Below are 17,965 nucleotides of genomic sequence, written 5' to 3'. Positions count from 1 at the left end.
CAGTATATGATTCCGCACGGAAAAGATGGGCTCACTGGTGTATTTCGAGGGATGTTGATCCAGTTCGATCATTTGTAGCTGACTGTTTATCATTTTTACAACTGATTAATGAAGGTTTACTTTAAAAAACACTAAATATACACCGTTTCTCCATTTCATCAGCTCACTTTGTTTGTGGGGGGTCTTCCTATAATAGGCCAACACCACCTGGTAAAACGCTTCTGCAAAGGTATTCTTGACCTAAGACCTCCACGTCCTCGTTACAATATTACTTGGGATGTCAGTATTGTGCTCAACTTCATCAAATCTTGGGCAGACAAGTGCCACCTAATGATCAAACAGCTGACTTAAAAATAATGTTAATTGCACTTGTCACGGCGAAATGCTCTTCCCTTACTTTTCTTGATAACAACAATGTCAAGATGTACTAATGGTCATTAAACATTATCTTCTGGCTGACCAAACCGTCCAAGAAAAAGTTTGTTTTAAAACCCTTTCATCATGTAACAGAAGTTCCATGCTTCTCGGGTAGCGGAAACCTTTGTATGAAGCCCGGGAAGGGACAGGGTGGAGGTTTTTTTTTGGAATTTGCTAATTCGTTCCCACAAATTACTAACTCGTTCGCACGAATTGCTAATTCATCGCACGAATTGCTAACTTGTTCGCACGAATTGCTATTTCGTTCCCACGAATTGCTATTTCGTTCCCACGAATTGCTAATTCGTTCCCACGAATTGCTATTTCGTTCCCACGAATTACCAACTCGTTCCCACGAATTACTAACGCGTTCCCGGATGCACGAGTTGGCAATTCGTTCCCACGAATTAGCAATTCGTGCGAACGAAATGGCAATTCGCGCGAACGAAATGGCAATTCGTGCGAACGAGTTAGCAATTCGTGCGAACGAGTTAGCAATTCGTGCGAACGAATTAGTAATTCGTGGGAACGAGTTAGCAATTCGTGCGAACGAATTAGCAAATTACCAAAAAAATTCCACCCTGTCCCTTCCCGGGCTTCATACCTTTGTGCTGCACGAGCCTTGGAAGAATATCTTGACGGAACCCACTTTCACAGCGGTACGTGAGGGCCAGTCCGAAATAAAACAACTTATTTTGTTTTGTCTCATCATACAAAACCATACAATCCAGTTGTTCCATCCACTATTTCCAGATGGCTCAAAGACATTATGCCCCAAGCTGGAATAAACACCACTCACTTTTAAGCACATTCAACCAGAAGTGCATCAGCTTCTACTACAGCAACAGCGGGTTTCTCAACCAGGGTCATCCTCAAAACAGCCCACAGGGTCTTCAGCCAGAACCACAGACAGCCTGGCCTGATACAGTTTGGTCTGGCAGTCTTGGCGTCGGCATTGTAATGAATTGAAGTCTATGAGTGGAACCGGAATTGGGGTAATGTAATTCCCCAATTTTGACAATGAAGGTTAGACCAACCTTTCCCTTTCATTTTTGTCGTTACCTGATGCAGGTTAAATCAATATTGCGTTTCTTGTCTCCATATTACATCCCCTCCCGACTCAGTGAAATGCCTCCGCCAACGAACCATAATACTCAACAATAACGGGGAGCATTGGACATTGCACTGAGTGCTACTATTGTGAAAGCTTTTGCGAAAGGCTTCAAAAGATTTATCAGATTGCGTCACAGGGGACAATCTACATGTTGAGCCTTTCCTTCATTGTCTAATATAATGATATTCCCTTTCAGTATACCTTTATGTAATCGGAGAATTGTTTTGTAAAACATCGGGTGTAAAATGCGAGTGGGATTTTCATTGATGAAAGAGAAAACAGTTACAGTCAGCTCATTAGCATACTGTACACTGTCAGTTCTTCTTAAATGTTATATATCTGCATAATTTACCACAAAGAACCAAGTTTAGTGGCTTTGCACAACTAAGTTATCACGTTGAGTATGCAGTAAATCTGCCTTTTACCTGCCCAACGCTAGGGGCGCCCTTCCCGTCATGACCTATGAGCAAGTACTTCATGTTTCACTTTTTCAGCGGACTTTCCGATCACCCCTGTACACGATCTTACAGCGCAATGAGCGCATCCACACAACTTTTACAAAGACCAGAAACTTTCAACAGCGCCACTAATTGACCAAAATAATGTGCGTACAAAAACTTTTATACACTCTGCGATACTTTATTATTTGGCCGTATTTAAACAGGATCAAACATGTCAAAGGTATACCAACCAAATTTAAGTGAGCATTTGTTCTCATTCTATTTTCTTCACATGGCCCATTTCTTTCTTGCGTTTGTGTAGTAAAATAGCTTTATTTGAAGCGCAAAGTGAATAGTAGGCCTTACTGAATCTTGTTTTGCAAGCAATGATACATTTTAATATCAAATCTTTTCGGTAGATTAGGCAATTGAAATGCATGTTCAATAAGAACACAAATAAATTAAATTTTACAATAAATTATGTTCTCATGAATTTGTTTTTAACATTATGGCTTTTGGGTAAAAAAAAACATTGTTATACATGCCAACCTTGAGTGAGGGCGCCATTGCACATTTTTACGGTAGGGTCAAAATAATTAAGTACCTGTCAATCATCGCGAGGGCGCTATTAAACTTTTACAGTGGGGTTAAAATACAATTAACTACCTGCGGGTCTAGGAGACTAAACAGCCTAGGTAAAATACACACACAGTCGTTAAAACATTCGATCGGGGGTTCTGCCTTGCTGAAGTGAGAAAAGCAAAAGGCCACTTTTCGGCCAACTGAGCAAAATCTGCTTTTCAGGTGGCAACAAAGCAGAAAATGGAAAGGTTGAAAACCTTCAATGTTTAATGATTTTCTGGCTACTCGAGCTGGAAAAAGCAGATGTCCACTTTTCATCCGCCAGCAAACGGAGGAAAAGCTAAGTCTGCTTTTTCCGACCTAGCAGAAAAACCGAGGGGAGAAACAACATTTTAGAAAAATTGATCTTTCCAAAGATAATGTGCTTTCTGTTATTATGAAAGCAGAAAAGCAGATGTCCACTTGTCGTGGAGTCCTTGATGTAGACAACATAATCTTCTTTTGAAACCCGGTCACCCGGATATGGGCAAAAGCAATTTCGGTTGAAGTTTGGGGCCATTTTGAAATTCAAGATGGACGCCTTCACCAAACAGCACTTCTTGTATGTCTTGAAGGGTTCCTTGACCCTGAAAACAGTCGCAGAATCAAGCTTTTCTGAATCTCCTGAGACCAGTGTGATTGCAACCGACTATACGAGATGTTTTGGTTTTATGGTCGAGTGTTTTGCGATTGGTTTTGTCAACGTGACGCCCTAAGTTGTTTCAACCAAACAGAATCGATCGAACTTAAGGTTGGGATTGATTCATCATTGGTTCAAGACGGCTGAAAGGCCAGGGAAGCAGACGATAACTAAGACGTCACGTCTGAGAAACGTTTACCACTAGTTCTACTTTTTTTTTAACAACCTAACAGCAGTCTGCGAATCATTTTCATCCAAATAAGGGTGAAAGGGTAAAAGTGGGGAAGAATGACGCTCCCGCCCATCAGAAGAGTCGTCTGTTCCTTGAGTTCTGATGGTGTATAGAATTCTAGCAACTATAATTACGAAAACAAATGCTTAACCAGCACAATATAATATACACGAGGCAATGCAAGCGAAGGCTTCTATGAAGGCCCACTTACGTACAGGGGCTAGTTCGTGCTGGTGTACGATTTGGCAGTGTAAACATGACTGTAAACGCGTCATGGTGTCAGACTCGCAGACTTGAAACGGGGGTCGAACCTTGGATTGTGCTTACCAAGAATTTAAGACTTTCCTGTCAAATTTTGCAAGATACAGGCATGCCCAAAATGTTGCATCTACAAAGTACATATAATGTAGATGGACAGAAAGTGTGTTAATATTGGTGGAAAATTACAATACAATAAATGTATTTACCCAAATATTTTCCCTTGTTCTTAGCCCTGCAGAATTGGTATCTGTAAAACCCAACGCATGATCTACTGTTAATTTAAGACATCACAGGGATTTTTGTTCAGAATGGACAGACATTCGTTACAAAATTACGAATGTTACATATACATGTAAATGTCTTAAGAGATTTTTGTTTATTTTGGCTGGTAATGGGTTACGTATTTGATAAGTGAGACGACATTGGAGTAAATTCATGTACGTGTACATGATAATTAATGATCTGTCAATCAATTTATAGTAACATTTCTGTCCATGTTACCGGTACGTAATGATTTACTTGTACAATGATGGTGACTGACGCCTGTAATTTCCGAAATATACTGAAAGGCCTCTATTGTGTATGGATGTATAGAAAAGTTGAACAAAATATCTTGCTTTGTTGTGCATAGCTCCAATGTTCCACTCTCATCCCAAATGTGCAGTCAATTGTAGACCATTAGTGGGGAAAGACCCACTTACATTGTGGCATGTTTAACCCTACTGACCTAAATCCATCAAAATCCACAGCCCTGTTTTGGAGGATTTCGGCGGAATCAGGATACTTCCATATTGAAAAAAAGATGTGGATTCAGGGTAGTAAGCCTAGCAGTACTGCAATGAGTTTGATGGATTCAGGATACCTCCATATGGAGCAGTTGGGGGACTTTGATGGATTCAGGATCTCAGCAGATTTACTCCCGGCTAACTGGTGGATTCTGATGGACTCACTGGCCATCAACATTTTTGTGCATGGCAAAATTTATGGATTTTGGCGGATTCAGGAATACTTTCTAGTAAAAATACCCAAGCTGTTAGGGTTAAAGGTCATTTATTAGAATTGAATGGAGTGATCTGTGTGGTTGGGTGGCACCAATTTGCACACTGGGCTTTGTTCCTGTCTGTGAGATGATGTCATCAATATTGTTAGTGACTGGAAAGATAACCTGTAAATCACCTCCTCCAACTTCCTAAGGTTCTGAGAAAGTCTATGGCCCCCCAAAAATAACGGTTCTTTTTAATAACATTTGATAGATCTTATTCTCTATCTTTTGATACAAATTGAAGCGTCAGCACATCATGCAGCAACCCAGGTAGTGTATAACATGTACTCTTGCATGATCTACAGTGATTTATAATGAGGCTCCATCGCCTTGCTTGCTTCATGGGCTAGGCAGCTTTACCGCATGTGGACTTTAAATTGATTGAATGACCCACAAAAGTAAACCACTACAGGTATAAGATCAAAAAGATAGCACTTCAAAATGTTCTTGAAGTGCTACTTTTAGACCACATGTTTAGTATTATTAGTAATTCTTCTAAACTTCTAAACCATTTACATGAGATTATTTCAAGAGAAATGAAGTGATTTTACAGTAACCGTATGATCACAAAGAGCTAACACTAAAAGCACCAACATCATCTTGCTATCAATTTTACTATACTGTACATAAATTCGTTCACCTAATGTGGCACATGCAGATGTTACTGGTGATAAGATGCGTGTTGCTATTACAATGTTCATATTTAGTGAAACAAACCTGTGAAAAAAAATCTTTCAGGCATATTAAAAGTTATAGTCACAATTTATAACAAAAAATGGAATGTATTTGTACAAAATGAACAAAACAAATATGCTAATTGCATGGAATTTCATAATCTATAGACCTATGACATAGAAAAAATCTTCTCTGTGAAAACCATAAAATAAAGTGTGTTGTTTGAAAGCAGGATAAAAGTTCTACCACATTCATTACAACACACAAACTTTGTACCACCTGGAATCCTCTTCTCAAGAAAATATAGAAGAACTTTGCCATTCTTTTTGTGAAGCCTATTAAATTTTTGGTGGAAGGCAATAAAGACACATGACTGACTTGTAAAAGACTGGACTACCATTCTGCATGAAAGAATCACTGAGTGTTTTGCACCAGTCCAGCCTTGACAACAATCCTATGTAATTGCAGGTGATTGCAAACCTGCATTACACCAGTTATTGTTTTAAGAAATTATTTCACATTCCATTAAGAAATGTTGTAGGCCATCAACCTGGGGGTTTGGTCAGTATCGAATCAGGGCATAAATGATTATAGTGCGCATGCAACAAGGTACACCGCCCCTAGAGTGGTAACAAGCATTTTGATGGACATTTTTTAAAAAGGAAGATAACACCCAAAAAGCTGCCACCGCTGCAATGCTATCACATATTTTCCAACTCCGGAGGTGTATATCTTGCCTAAAATCGTAATGACGATTTCTCCCCTCATTTGATACCAGTGGCCAAAATTTTGGACCGAGGTTGATGGCCTATTGTGACGTTAATGAAGTTATAACACCAATCAAAAGCCAAAAGAGAGGGCTAAGCATGAAGTTTAGTTTTTGAAACACAAAAGATCAAATTTGTTGCTCTTTGTAGTAGGCCTACATTGTATATTCGAATAAAAAACACAGAGTCACAGACTGCCTAGAATATACCAAACAACTTTTTACAAAATGGGGAAAAATTTGTGAGACTGTCCTCTAAATTAAAAAATCTCAAGACACTGAAGAAAAAATGATTAAGCTTACCTGTGAGTAACTTAGGAGAAAAAATACCTCAATTAGGCCAAAAAAAGGCTCCGGTTTCTGGTCTGCGCGCGCGTCGCCGTAGCCATGCGCGTCGGCAAAATTTTTTTTTTTTTCAATGTTAGATGATGTCTTAAAACCGCTAAACTCAATGGTTTGACTGGAATCATGCTGCTTCACAATTTGAACGTGTTTTTAGATGGGGTTACGATCGAGTATAAGCTTTATGTGGCCTCTCTCGGCTCCCATACATTTTGCACCATTTGCAGTCATCAGCCGACATTTGAAAAAGAAAAAAAAGGAAAAAAAAAAAAAAAAAAAAGCCGCGTCGCCGCACCACTTTTGGGGCAAGCTCCATACCAGAAACCGAAGACTTTTTTGGTCTTAGGTGACCATGGCAAACGTAGTAATAAACGCCGCCATCCTTTGTCGCTTTTATTAACAGTTTGCAATGGTTATTTGTTTGATGTTTGAAATTTTGATTACACGTAAGCATAATCAATCCCACAAACATTTGTTGCATTCAAATTAAATTTTAAAAAGTAAGCGTTTTTTTCTGGCTAGTCTGATATTGCAGTGCGAAATTCTGAAACACATCAAGGACTGTGAAGTGTAAGTGGTTTAAATTGATTCTGTTCGGATAATCTGTCTCCTGATGACAGGCAGAGCTTACTGTCTGAGATTTTGGTTTCCACAGGTTTGAACCACATAAACTCTCACAAGTGATTCACCATCACATCTTCTCACAGCAATTTATTTAATTTGCTTTTTAACCGAGGGGAAAAAGATGGATTTTTCTTTTTTTAAATCCGTCGTTTCAGTTTTTTAATTCGCATTGAAATGTGTGCCGTTTGCAACATTTGTAGCATGATACCAGAAGTTTGAATGTCACTCGGCGAATTTCCCCATTCCTGAGGTAATAAATGACGACATTTACCCAACTGTTTGTCAGTACGGGTAGCACTAACAGAAAGAGGGTACCCATTGCAGTGGCATTAAGTCCAGACATAAAAGAATGCTATTGGCAGAAGATTGGAAAATAGTGCACTCAATGCAATGAGCAGTACAGTGTGCAGGGTCTTGGTAGCAGGACTCGCGAGTCGGTTTGCGGCGTGCATGCTGGCGTGAAATCATAAAAAGTCTGGTGTACACTACCGCAAGTGTCAGCATACAGCTCTGTAAAATAATCGTGTAGATAACTTGCATGTAGGTGTAGGAACCCCCACCATCGACGTAAAAAAAATGCAGCACAGTGAGTAGTCAAAGTACATGGCTTGCCAACCGCTGAGAAGACCATTCCCTGTCATTATGCACAAGACAACAGCCCATGCAGCACATGCCATGATTCGGGCTCGCTCACCGTCACTAAAGAGTGATAACGGAGAGCATACACCACGGAAATGTACCTGTCTACAGATAGCAAGAGCAGTGTAAGAAGGGATCCTAGGGTACATGATGAATACAGAAAGGACTGCATCCCACACAGTGCTTCCCCAAACTGCTAGCCTCCATAAATTACCGAAGGTATCATTGGGATTGCCCCGAAAATCCCCACCCCCAAATCGGCAGCCGTCATGGAGTGGAGAAACACTTTAGTGGTGTCTTGGACCGTGTCGTGGACATGGTTTAGAGCCAGGAGACAAAAAGTGGGTTCAGTGCTAGGAGTAGAACGGTTTCAGTGATGACAAAGATAAGTCTTATCACGTATTTAAGGATAATCACTGTCCCCAGTTTCCAGCTTCACGGATACATTGAATGGAGGGGCATTGTAAATACCCCAGTCCACCGTCGTTTGCGTTGCGTCTGCACCCATTCTGGATACAGACTACGACAAGAAAACCACGATGACTCGGAAGTTGTCTCCAAGCAAAACTGCAAATTATTTGAAGTGTGAATTTCAAGGTTAGGATTATTTTATAGAAAAACTGACAAAGTGTGCTGAGAGAACAATAAAAGTACACCCCAAACTTGGTGTTTGGAAAAAGTTTCAAGATACAATTTCGACGACCAGTCTTCAACTGCAGTGATAAACATCTCGAGTTCTGCATTTTAATTAGCAGTGCATGCATCATGCATCACACTGATTTTGTGACCAAAATTGGAAGCGGCTTCTTTCCCATAATTATGTGTCCAGTTACTACTGAGTCTGATGATTAGGCGATAATCCTATTGCCAAGGTCTCTGTAGACTTTTTATTGTCGGCTTATAGTGAAAAGAGTCGCATTCAAGCTAAAATGACATCCCTCAACTAAAGAAGTTGATTAAAGACTACTAGTGGATTAAAACGTAATGCTTTTTTAGCATAGACCATGTGTTAGATTTGCTTACCCAGTTGCATGCTGTTGTCACTTGGTGCTGACTTTCATTTGGAGGAAGCAACAACACACTATTCTTCACTGTCACTTGAAATATATATGCATGGACTTTGAAGTGTTGACTTAGCCCAGTGCAATATGAGTAAAAAAATCTGGACGGATGTTTGCTTGTTAGCAACCGACAGTCATGCCATACAGGTGAAATAGTCCATAGACAAGCCTTTTTGCTGGACCCATAAGGGCCAGCTTACGGTCCTCTTTGCACCTATCTCACTGATTCACTGAAGTCTCCCAAAAATCTGACTCAGATAACTGCGTATATATAGACACCAGTGGCGTAGCCACCGGGGGGCGTGGGGGGCGACCGCTCCCCCCCCCCCCCATGAAACCTTGTGCCCCCCCCCCAGTCGCCCCCCCCCCCCCCACTGAGATTTTGAGTTTCTAAAAAAAATATCATTGATCTACATGACGCCCAATCCTAAGGGGGACAGGGGACATGTCCCCCCCCCCTTTTTTTTGAAGGGTGGGGGACACAATATCAAATGTCCCCCCCCCCAGATTTTTGAACTCGTGTCTCATTTACAGGGCCCTATTATGTACTACAATGTATCTTTTGCTTCGAAAATATTGGTTAAAGTGGTCAGAAATTGCCTCAGATAGCACCACAGAGCATTTAGAATCCAAAATTTGTCGGGGCCCTTAAGCGGGCCCCGAACCCCACGCCTAAAGCTCAGAATTCTGGTAGCTGATTCAATGACTCCAACCTCGAAAACAATGTTCAAAAATGTTTCTTATGCCTTTAGCTGAGAAAACCTCGAAAATTATGTTTAAATTATTATCTTTTGTGCTAAAATAATTATTGGTTAAAGTGGTAAGAAACTGCCTCAGATCACACCACAGAGCATCGAGAATCCAATTTTTTTCGGGGGCCATAAGCGGGCCCCGAACCACACGCCTATAGCTCAAAATACCGATAGCTGATTCAATGACTCCAACCTCGAAAACGATGTTCAAATAATTATCTTTTGCTAAGAAAATATTAGTTAAAGCATGGAGGAAAGTGGTAAGAAATTGCTTCAGATCACACCACAGAACATCTAGAATCAATTTTTTTTCGGGCCCCTTAAGCGGGCCCCGAAACCCCACGCCGTAAGGGCTTCACGCTTCGTGCTCGCATCAGTTCTGATCAAGGTATGTCCGCCCCCCCCCCACTTTTGAGAAGCGATTGACGCCCCTGCATGACGCCCCCCACCCCCCATGAAATGTTCCAGCCCCCCTAGCGCCCCAAATGAAAAATTCCTGGCTACGCCACTGATAGACACCTTAGACCAAATTGGTCCGGAACCAGCTTTACTTGCCCAGACTTGTTTAGATGTATCAATGGAGACATGTAATTGGCTTATTTTTGTGAGCAGCTCTTTGATTTGGGCTGGCCAGTATTGAACTAAACGAGCACGTTCACCCGATTATAATCAGAAACGTGTGGACACGCTGTTCTATGCGCTAGCTGCCCGATTGAGAGATGTCAAACTTTTGTGGGGAGTTAAACAAGTTGGTGATCAATATTATTGCCTGGGAGGATTGGCTTCTTCTGTCTGTGCACCAAATGTAATCTAGTGTAAGTGGCATGTTTGTACATGCAGCTTGATCATCCTCAGTCAATAACTACGGTAGTCTCCATATTGCTAATTAAACTTATCACCTGCCAGCTCAACATGTCAACTGTCAATTTGTCGGCTCCACACTAATAGGTCCTTATTGGGAAATATAGGAATATTAATGCGTGCTTGGCCGGTTTTAAACAGGATGTTTAGTAAAACCGGTTAGAGTCTGGATGGCGAGGGTAATTATCAGCATCCAGATACTAGACTTCAACAGTCTTAAACAGAGTGTTTTATACCAGCCAAGCACATACTTATTCCCATTCGTAAATATCTTTTCAGTCAAAAAATCAAAACATTAGGTCTAAAAGTCAAAACTAGTCAAAAATTTTAAATTTCCAAAGATTTTGTTCAGCAATTTTACTTCATTATTTTCGAAACACCGCTCTAGCTCTATTATGGTGTGTCCCTCCCGCGAGAAGCTGTAAACAAGTCCTTATATGGAGATTAATGAAGGTTTACGGTAACACCATGTAGAAATCCGGTTTGGGAAGATGTGTGGTTCTGAAAATAACCGTTTGGTTGTAAAACTCAACGTTACTTCAGGAGATCTCCTGAAGACGATCTTGAGAGATCTTGAAGTTTTACAACCAACCGGTTCTTTTCAGAACCATGCATCATCCCAAAAGAGATTTCTACTAGGTGTTACCGCAAACCTTCTCTAGTTCATACCACCACCACGCAGTTTCAAAATTTTACTTATATGGAGATTGGCGCGCACGTCCTGCGTGAGTGGCGCAGAACGCAGCTGTGCCGGTGTATTGTGAATTTAGGACTTTAAAATACATGACTCACTGGTAGTATTGCGCATGCCTACGTGAGGATTGTGAACGTTCAACCAATAAAACGGAAAAAGGCACGGGATTTCATATTAGTCCAAATTTCATGTAGCACTGGAAAAACGTTTAAGCCAGCCAGTCTTTTGTCAACCATTTAAAACCATCCATGTGATGGGCTCTCGACCAATGGGAATGGGTGAACTGTCTTAGGTATTTATGAATATGGGTTAAATATACATCTAATATACATGTATAAGGATTGTTCAAATGCTTTTTGTAAAAAAAGATTCATCTGAAGCAACAAAACTGCTCAAATTTCAAGTAATACTAGTGGAGAACAGCTATAAACCCATTGAATTTTCAGCCATGTGGATGCATACATTTTGAGAAAGCAAAGAAAAAGTATACACAACTCTGTTGCAAACGCACCTTTCAACCACATTCAAAAATTGTTTTCTTCCAAACGGTACCATATCTGGCGGACACCGGCCCTATCTTCACTTTGAGCAAGATTTTGCTCATTAAACTGGTAGGTCCGTTTTTTGGTAAAAAACAAATGTTTCTAGACGTGCCTTTAAGCCAAAAAATGGAAACCCTTCCATATGGTGTTTGAAATTTTTTTGTAGAATCGTGAATAAAATCTGTTGGCTTGAGCCCCTGATTTTAACAGAAGAATGTGGCAGTTGCACATCAGTTGTCTTGCACGATTACACTGTACCAGCCATAAAATTAGGTGGTTGTTCAGCAAACTCAGTGAATCCAAACTGCAATGTGATGTGTGGTCATGTTGCATATCCATCTCCTGCCTATCAACATTAACTTTGTGGCAGTGCCAAGTTTTACTCGCCGTCCAGTTGATGTGAATTAGCCATGGTCGCCAAGCAAGTTATTTTCACTGCAGCATTTCTTAGAAGGTAGGAATGATTTTTTTTGTATGAAGTCCTCATTCTTATGTCGAACACATTTTCTAAAAATCTGATGAGAGGATCAAAAGTAAAACAACTTTTCGAACAAAGTCGATGTCACAAAATGAAGATTTACCTCAGCCTATCGTCTTTGTTTTTTTATATTTTTTATAAATGTTGAAAATGTTCTTCAGACTCGATCAGAATTAATGTAGATTAAGAGTGAAAATCTGTGCCTCAATTGAGATTGGAGGCTCGTCAATGCGAACAGTTTAAATACACTTCTGAAACAAGCACCATAGACCTAATGCAATGCCGACTTCCAAGACCATAAACTTGGGGAAGAACCAACATTTTGTGGTATTGTGAGATGTTTTTAAGTCCGAGAGAAAGGTTCAAATTCTATGCCAAAAGAGTTTTTGTAATTGATTAATAGTATCTTAAATGTTTAAACTTGTTCCAAAGATACATGTAGGCGGAAAAGTGAGGAACCTTAGAGAAAAAAATCGTGACAAGGGTGGACAAAGGACCATTTTCAGAGTGGCACCGACAACTGGTGGCCGGGTAGGCGAGATACCCTTAAAACAAATGGTTAAACAACAGTATATATATATATATATACATCATGATTTAACCATTTAGATTGGATATACATGTAAATATATTACCTGCTTAGTTGGTCTCCAGGCCAGGCCGAGAAGAACCACTGTGCAGGGTAGGGTTCTTAGACGAGGACTGGTGAGATGTCAGTATCGTCTTCCCCGTGTTACCTCTAGTCTGGAGTACGTCAAGTAGGTAGCAAGATGTGAATGTAGAGGCCGACTTCCAGCATGCTGCCTGTGAAATTTCTGAGATAGGGACCCCGCCTAAAAAAACGCCCAGGACGTCGCTACGGCGCGTACGTCATGGGCCCGGACAAGGCCTTGGACAGAAGCATCCCTTTTGGACGGCCAGTCCGAGTTAGCGAATTCGATTGCTGATACTACCCAACGCGCAATGGCGTCCCTTGAGGCGGGGCCATGCGGCTGCGTGGTTGTAATAAAAAGCTGCATGCAATCACCCCTGAGTGGTGTAGTGCGTGCCAAATACCACTTTAGGGATCGCACGGGACCATAAATGTTCTTGAAGGGACAGAGGTGGAGGACCCAATTTTTGGGACGAAAATATTAGGAGGGCTAAACCTTGCTGTCTGATTTTTCATCAGAAAGGACGCTTTTGGGATCAGGCGGACCTCGCCTGGTTCCCAGCGAATATGTCCCGGATTTAAAGTCAGCGCCTGGATCTCGCTGTTACGCCTAGCAGTATCCACTGCGAGCAGAAGGGCTAGCTTTATTGACACATGAATGAGGGGTGCTTGGCCCAAGGGTTCGTATGGAGCCTTGGCCAAAAGGTTCAGGACCTGCCCCGGATCCCAGGATGGGACTAGTTTCCGGACTGTTGGCTTCTCATTGAATATTCCACGGAGTAGATGAGTGATCGCCACAGAGGAAATGGATGAGCCATCAGCAAAGCCTTTGCGAACTGCTGCTATGGCTGATCGATAATTTCGCACCATTCCTACTGACAAATTGGCTCTGAACAATGACAGTAGAAATTCTGAACAATGGTTTAAAGAAGCACAGAGTGGATCCACAGTCTATAATGTCGTAGTCGACTGTCATAGATTCGTTGTGTTGAGAGACGACGTCCCTTTGCGGCCAGGGCTGCAGCGTCTTCAGAAAGACCTACTGATCGGTAAGCGCGCTTGACAGTGGCCAGCACGCTAGGTGGAGATCTAACGGAGCCGGGTGTCGGAACAGGGACTGACGTTGAAGGAGTAGGTCGTGATGATCTGGGAGGATTAGATAGAGGGGAGCCCACTAGGAGCCTCACCAGTCGCAGAACCCAGGGCTGGCGCGGCCAGAAGGGGGCGATCAGTAGGATCTTGCACCTGTCTCTCTCCAGTTTCCCAATGACCATTGTAAGGATTGAGATCAGAGGGAAGGCGTAAGCGAACATGTTTGTCCAGTCTATTGAATGTGCGTCCGAGGCCCATGCCTGAGGATGATGGGATCTCGAGCAGAACACCGGGAGCTGAGTGTTGATTGCTGAGGCGAACAGGTCTATGTGTGGACGACCTAGGATCGAGAAGATCTGACTTACGATCCTCTTGTTCAATGAACACTCCGTGTGAATTACTTTGCCCCTGGAGAGAGAGTCCGCTATGTCATTTTCCGCACCAGGAATGTGAATGGCACGTAGATCGGCTTTGTGTCTGATTAGCCACTGAAACATTTCCCAAGTCAAGTAGCACAGCTGGGGTGATCTTGTACCGCCCTGTTTGTTGATATATACTACCATTGTCGTGTTGTCGGTCTTGATTAGAACAGACCGGCCCACTACATCTGCTTGGAAGTGGTGTAAGGCGTTGACTACGGCCTGAAGCTCTAGAACATTGATAAGTAGGGACCGAACGTTGTTGTCCCAAGTTCCTGCAGCTTGTCGAGGGGGAAGGGAGACTCCCCAGCCCTCGTTGGAAGCGTCGGTGGAGATTATGACATGAGGATCCCCTCTGGGGAAACTCTGTCCGCAGTTCTGTTCCAATAGCCACCACCGAAGGTGTGGACGAATGACTTCGTCGATCGAGACCAATAGAGAGATTGGGTCTGTCTGGGGTCTGTAATGTGCCAGAAGGTGCATTTGCAAAGGACGCATCCTCAGTCTGCACCAGGGGACCAGGTCCACTAAGCTGGCCGTGAACCCTAGAAGTTTCAGCCGAACTTGCGCTGGAGTGACTTGAGCGGATAGGAAAAGTTTGACGCACTCCTGCAGGCTGGTAATACGATCCCCTGTGGGGACGGCTAAGCCCCTGCGTAGATCGATCTCTGCTTCCAGGAAAGTGATTTCCTGGGATGGGATTAGTTGGGACCTCTTCTCGTTGATGATGAAGCCTAGCCTCGTTGTCAACGTATAAGTGTCCCTCAAATCCTGAGCAGTCTCGTCTTTCGATTTTCCCACTATCAGGCAGTCGTCGAGATACATAAAAATCATTAAGTTCTCTCGCCGAAGACGTGATGCAACTGCCCGCACAACCCTGGTAAACACTCTTGGCAAGAAACACTCTGATACAAGAAACGTAGAAATCGGGAGTGATCTTGGAAGATGGGAACATGTAGGTATGCATCTTTTAGGTCTAATGACGTTCCCCACGCTGGTGTGGGGAACGACTCTAGAACTACTGGGAGAGTTACCATTCGGAAACGCTTGGGTCTTGACAAATTTGTTGAGCGGTTTTAGATTGATTATCAGCCGCCATTCGCCAGCCGCCTTCTTTGGTGTTAGAAAGAAGGAGGGCAGGAAGCCTGTGAACTGCTCCACTGGTGGCACCAAGCGGACCGCTCTCTTCTCAATAAGGGATGATATCTCTTGTTCGAGAGCTAATCGTTTGTCTGCGTTTGTCGGAACCAGTGTTTCGCGAACACATATTTCGACGGAGGGGTGCTTGTAAATTCTAGTTGATAGCCGTGGCTGACTATAGAAATCACCCATGCGTCGGAGGTGATCTCTTTCCAGAGCCCTACGAAATTTCTGAGACGACCCCCGACGGGCCCCATTGTGGGGGTCGGCTCGGTGGGGGCGTCACCGCCGCCACGTCCCCGGCCTTTAGTTTGTACATTCTGGCGTGCAGGGGCAGAGTAGGGGCGTGGAGCTGAAACCATTGCACCAGCTGATGCCTTGGCCGTCTGTTGGCGAAAGGGCTTGAATGTTTCCTAAGGGCAGGGCGAAACGAGGGAGCACCTCTCGTTGCCTTCTTCCCAGAGAACTTGGGCTTGTTAGAAGCTGAAGGCTTCTTCAAGCTCAGTTTGTCTGCTGTTTTGATTCGTTTGGATTCAACTTCCAGAATTTCCTGGAATTTGCCTCCGAAAAGGTCTTTGCCCATAAGAGGGAAGGTCTTCTAACTTCTTCTTAGCGCCTTCGTGTGGTATGTAAAGTGCCTCCATCACGTTAGGCCTACGTGATTTGGCGGACAACATAGAGATTCTCGTAAACTGATCTAGAGAAAAACAGAGTATTTCGTCCAGACATCTGAAGGCTGCTGCTAACATATCGGCTGGAATTTGTGAATCTTCCTCACATGTGCAGACGATATATTCAGATAATAAAAGTAAAAAGGCGCTTGTTTGTGAGCCAAATCTAGCCACTTCATCGACTTTCTTCATTGTATCCTCCATCTTTGCTCTAGTCTTATCGACAAATATTGACTTGGTTGGGGCTTTGCCACTATCTCCAGTCAATTTGTCCTTGGCCGTATCCGGAATAGCAGGAACCGTAAAGAAATCATCTCAGTCCTTTTCTGGAAACTGGAAATAGGCTGCTGACCTTTTGTTGAAAGTGTCCATTTCTATGAATCGGCGATCCGTTTGGCACATAAACGATCCACCGGCATAGCAGGGAAAGCTGGATCTCGAGGTTCCTCTACGCCAGTCCGGCGTTTGAAAGAACGACGGGTGGTCTCTGGCTTACTGCTCTCTGGCAGTTGCAGTACCCGAACCATATCTCTTTGAACCAGCCTCAGCTGAGTGTCAAAAGGCGAAAAATTACCAGGGTCAGTGGCCTCTTCATCCCCAGAACACCCGTCTCGCGAGTGAGTGGAAGGGGGGCGAGTACTATCGACATCTATGTCAGGAACAGGGAAGGGGAAGGGAAAGGGAACGACCGTTGGTCGATATACTCCACGAAATTTCTCTTTACACGCCAGGCAAGACGGCCGAGGGAAAGGAATGGCCAGTGGCCGATATACCCACAAATGTCTCATCGCTATCTCATATATTGCCGCACTACCGAGATAGCTTAGGACGGACGAGGGGCAGGGAACGACCTCTGTCGATATACCCAACGAAACGTCCTCTTCTAGCTTACTAGCTCCCCGAGCTAGCTGAAACAGTCAGGGGGGAAGGGAACGACCTCTGTCGATATACCCCCATTGTACGCGTCTCGCTAGGCCCTAGCTCATCGCGAGCTTAGGGGAAACGAACGGAGAACAGGGAACGGTCGAAACCGCTGTATTCCTCGAAACGTTTCGCTAGTCCCCTGAACGGCTGAAAGTCTGACTTCCGGAACAGGGGCCCCACGTGTGGGGCGACTAGCAGACCTTGTGGAGAATAACCGCACTTCTCTCTGGGGATACGACACACTGTCTCCCCTAAGGCCTTTACGGATTCGTCCGTCTATGGAGTCATAAATTAAATGCACTCTTTTTTCTTTTCTTTTTTAATAATTATGAAATTATTATTTTTGACAAAGAAATATTATTATTCGATAACTGTAAAACAGAAATAATAATAATAATAACTCAGGAAAGCCGACTCAGCTATAAAAGGATTGCACTTGATCCCAAAGGGAGAACCCACGATGCCTTCCCGGCACTGGGTTAGCCCCGCGGTGCCGACCTGGCCCGCCGCACGTGGTGTCAGACAAAGGCTGAAAAACCTGCTACGCCACGTGAAAGAAAAACGAAAGCAAAAAGACTCCAAATCACTCCAAATGAGAACTACTTACTCAAAACAAACTCTACAGATTCTACACAACTCACTTGGTTGATCAATTCTATAAAACAGAAACTCTTAAAGCGAAAAACGTACAAAAACTCGTCAAAAGGCGAGAGCAAAAATTTTTGCTTCTGCACGATGCCGTCGCTAGAAAAAAAGAGGAAGTATAATGGCGGATTCATGACGTAGCATAATGGGTTGGCCCGAGAGGGCGCTCATTGGTTGATTAAATCTTTTAGCGTTTGAGCCTGTCGGCTGAATAAATATGC

General features: G+C 43.1%; 1 protein-coding gene across 1 annotated transcript; it reads right to left on the bottom strand.

The window, feature by feature from the left end:
• Positions 1-13,776: 13,776 nt before the first annotated feature.
• Positions 13,777-15,696, bottom strand: LOC119727789. The gene has a single exon (XM_038199854.1). The coding sequence runs from the start codon at positions 15,694-15,696 to the stop codon at positions 13,777-13,779; it is 1,920 nt and encodes a 639-aa protein (XP_038055782.1).
• Between the last annotated feature and the right edge of the window lie 2,269 nt (positions 15,697-17,965).

The sequence above is a fragment of the Patiria miniata genome, unplaced genomic scaffold, assembly GCF_015706575.1.
Source record: "Patiria miniata isolate m_02_andy unplaced genomic scaffold, ASM1570657v1 HiC_scaffold_20, whole genome shotgun sequence".
Lineage (NCBI taxonomy): Eukaryota > Metazoa > Echinodermata > Asteroidea > Valvatida > Asterinidae > Patiria > Patiria miniata.
This window is presented reverse-complemented; position numbering and strand designations above follow the sequence as displayed.